Source organism: Salvelinus sp. IW2-2015, unplaced genomic scaffold (assembly GCF_002910315.2).
Source record: "Salvelinus sp. IW2-2015 unplaced genomic scaffold, ASM291031v2 Un_scaffold4442, whole genome shotgun sequence".
Taxonomy (NCBI): Eukaryota; Metazoa; Chordata; class Actinopteri; order Salmoniformes; family Salmonidae; genus Salvelinus; species Salvelinus sp. IW2-2015.
Window position 1 is genome coordinate 1 of NW_019945712.1, and position 3,370 is coordinate 3,370.

The following is a 3,370-nucleotide window of genomic DNA, read 5'->3' on the forward strand; positions in this document are numbered from 1 at the left end:
TGGCTGGGAAGGTGGCAGTGCGAGGTTGGACACTGATGGAGCGTGAGGTGGCTTCATGGGCTTGGGGGTAGGCTTGGAATGTAGCGCGTGATCTTGGGGGACCTACTGGACGGTCATTGGCGTCGGGCTGCACGGCTCTGGACTGTCTAAATTGGCTTCGCTGGACGGGCTCTCTGTGACGGGGGGTCAAGTGTGGAGAGGTTGAGGACATGGCTGGTGTTTGGGGGTGGTGGTAGGTGGATGAGGTTGAGACTGGGGTGGTGTTGGTTGGGGGTGGGGATTGGGAAGCTGGGTTGGCTGGTGTAGGTGGATGTTGGACTGGGCTGTGTTGTGGGAGGATGAGGTGATGACTGGGACTGGGTGATTTCGGTTCTGGGGGAGTAGAGTTACATGGCGTGGGGGTGTTGCGTGGTCTCGGGGAGAGGGGTAGGTTTACTGGTGGTTTTGGGGTAGGTGGATGAGGTGAGACATGGGGCTGGTGGTTTGGGCTGGGGTGGTTGGATGAGGGTTGAAACATGGGCTGGTGTTTGGGCTGGGGTGGCTGGGGGTTGGTGGATGAGGTTGAGAACATGGGGCTGGTTGTGTTTGGGCTGGGGGTAGGTGGATGAGGTTTGGAGACATGGGGCTGGTGTTTGGGGGTTGCGGGTGGTAGGTAGGGTGAGATCAGACAGGGCGGTGTTGGGCTGGAGGTATGAGGTTGAGACATGGAGGCTGGTGTTTGGGTTTTGGGGGTAGAGGTGGGATCTGGTGTAGGGGGGTTGGGACTGGAGGTGTGGTTTGGGCGGCGTGGGGGTTAGGTGGATGAGGGTTGGGAGCATGGGGCTGTGTTTGGGTTGGGGTAGGTGGATGAGGTTGGGACATGGGAGCTGGTGTTTGGGGCTGGGGGTAGGTGGATTGAGGTTGGGACATGGGGCTGGTGTTTGGTTGGGGGGGTAGGTGGATGAGGTTGAATGGGGCTGGGGGTCTGGCGGGGGCTGCGGGGTAGGTGGATGAGGTTTTAAGGACAAGGGGCTGGGTGTTTGGGTTCGGGGTTGGGTGGTGGATGAGGCGTGGGACATTGGGGCGGGTGTTTGGGTTGGGGGTTGGGGGTAGGTGGATGAGGTTGAGACATGGGCTGGTGTTTGGGGTCTGGGGGAGGTATGGAGGAGGGAAGGTCTGGAGCTGGTTGTTTGGGCTGGGGGTAGGTGGATGAGGTTGGACATGGGGCGCTGTGTTTGGGCTGGGGGTAGGTGGATGGGGGTTGAACATGGGGCTGGGTGTTTGGGCTGGGGTAGGTGGATGCATGCTTGTGCGTGGGGAGAAATCGGGGCTGGTGTTTTGGTTGGGGGTAAGGTGGATGAGGTTGAGTACATGGGGCTGGTGTTTGGGGTGCGCTGGGGGTATGGTGGATGTGAGGTTGAGACATGGGGCGGTGTTTGGGCTGGGGGTGGTGGTAGGTGGATGAGGTTGAGACATGGGGCGGTTTTGGGCTGGGGGTAGGTGATGAGGTTGGGACATGCTGGGGGTGGGGGTGGTTGGGGTAGGGTGGATGAGGTTGGGACATGGGGCTGGTGTTTGGGCTGGGGGTAGGTGGATGAGGTTGAGACATGGGGCTGGTGTTTGGGTTGGGGGTAGGTGGATGAGGTTTGAACACAGCATGGGGTGGGTGTTTGGGGTGGGGGTGGCTGGGGGTAGGTGGATGAGGTTTTAAGACATGGGGCTGGTGTTTGGGTTGGGGTTAGGTGGATGAGGTTGGACGACATGGGCTGGTGTGTGTTTGGGCATGGAGGGTTGGCTGGGGGTCTGGTGATGATAGGTGGAGACATGGGGCTGGTGTTTGGGCTGTGGGGTATGGGGTGGGAGTGAGGTCTTGGGACATGGGGCTGGTGTTTGGGGGTATTGGGAGATGTGGTTTCTGGGGGTAGGTGATGAGGTCAGGGCTGAGGTTCATGGCTGGGGTCCGCTGGGGTTTGGTGGAGGTTGGCTGGGGCGGTGTTGGCTGGGAGGTGGATGAGGTTGGAGACACTAGGGGTCTGGTGTTTGGGTTGGGGTTGGGGGTAGGTGGATGAAGGCTGGCATGAGACTCATGGGGCATGGGGGTCTAGTGGAGCTGGGGGCGGCTGTAGCGGTAAGGAGGCTCATTGGGAGACAGGACGGGTGCGGGCTTGTAACGATCAGGGCTATCGCATGGGTCAGTATCGGGGGACGCCAGGTGGGGTGTAGGCAGACGGGATGGAGGTGTATGGGAAAAGACACGGGCAGTTCAGGGGCGGGCCTGGGGCTGTTTTTGGTTGGGGGTAGGGGTGGGTCAAGAGTGTGCGGTTCCAGAAAGGGTTGTGCGGGACCAGTGGGCACGTCGGTGCAGACGCGGGGGCGAGGTTGGTCATGGGCTGGGGTAGGCTGGCGATAGGGCAGGGTGGGGCATTGACGGGGACAAGGGGGACTGATTATGCAAGCTGGGGCTCGGCGGCGAGCTGGGTGGGCAGGATTTAGGACTGGTGCGGGGAACAGTTGGGTGCAGCCTGGGCTGCGTTGCTCCGGGCTGGGTGTGGGTAAGGGTGGCAGAAGTGAGGTTGCAGGGGGAATCGGGATCTTGGGTGTTTCTTGGGCTAGGGGGTAGGGCGTGGGGGACGCGGCATTGGGGCGTGGGGTGGGGGTGGGGCTGGGGTAGGAGGTGAATCGCAGGGCTGTTGTTTAAGACATGAGGGTGGGTGTTTATGGGGTTTCTGGCGCGGGGTGGTGGCGCGTAGAGAACGCGTTGAGCACATACTCGAGGCCTGTGTCTTGGGCCTTGGTGGGGGGCCGGGGGTGGTGGTAACTGGGAACGGTTGGAGGCGACTCATTAGCCGGGACTGGGGTGTTTGGGCCTGGGGGTAGGTGTGATGAGGTTGAGACATAGGGCTGGTGTTTGGGTTGGGTTGGGGGGTAGGTGGATGAGTTTGAGAACATGGGGCGGTGTGTGGGCGGTTTTGGAGTGGGGTTGGATGCAGGTTAGGGAACATGGAGCTGGGTGTTGGGCTGGGGGCAGCCTTGTGACATGAGGGCGTAGGGTGGACGAGCGGGAGAAAAGTGAGGAGAGCTTGCGTGTTATCGGGGATGGGGGTAGTGGAATGAGGGGTTGGGAACAATGGAGCTGATGTCCGGGGCGCTGGTCTGGGGTAAGGATGCGCGGGACACTGAGGAGGTAGGCCTGTGGACTAAGTGGCGGGTGCTGGGTGTTTTGTGCGCCGGCTGGGGGGTAGGTGGAATGAGGTTGACAGACATGTGACTGGGTGTTTGGGCTGGAAGGTGGGCTGGAGGGGTAGAGCGTTGGATTGAGGTTGAAGGAAACGGGGGGCTGGGTGTCTATCTGGGGGGCGCTCGTGGGAGGTACACGGGCATCGCGCATAAG

General features: G+C 61.1%; 2 protein-coding genes across 2 annotated transcripts; both read right to left on the reverse strand.

The window, feature by feature from the left end:
- Positions 1–386: 386 nt before the first annotated feature.
- On the reverse strand, positions 387–1,805 carry LOC112077298 (uncharacterized). Its single transcript, XM_024143827.1, has one exon. It carries the CDS (start codon positions 1,803–1,805, stop codon positions 387–389), a length of 1,419 nt encoding a protein of 472 aa, XP_023999595.1.
- Positions 1,806–2,004: 199 nt separating this feature from the next.
- LOC112077299 (uncharacterized) lies at positions 2,005–2,876 on the reverse strand. Its single transcript, XM_024143828.1, has 2 exons — positions 2,750–2,876; positions 2,005–2,666 (listed from the first exon to the last, which is right to left on the reverse strand). The coding sequence occupies exons 1-2, from the start codon at positions 2,874–2,876 to the stop codon at positions 2,005–2,007; spliced, it is 789 nt and encodes a 262-aa protein (XP_023999596.1).
- Between the last annotated feature and the right edge of the window lie 494 nt (positions 2,877–3,370).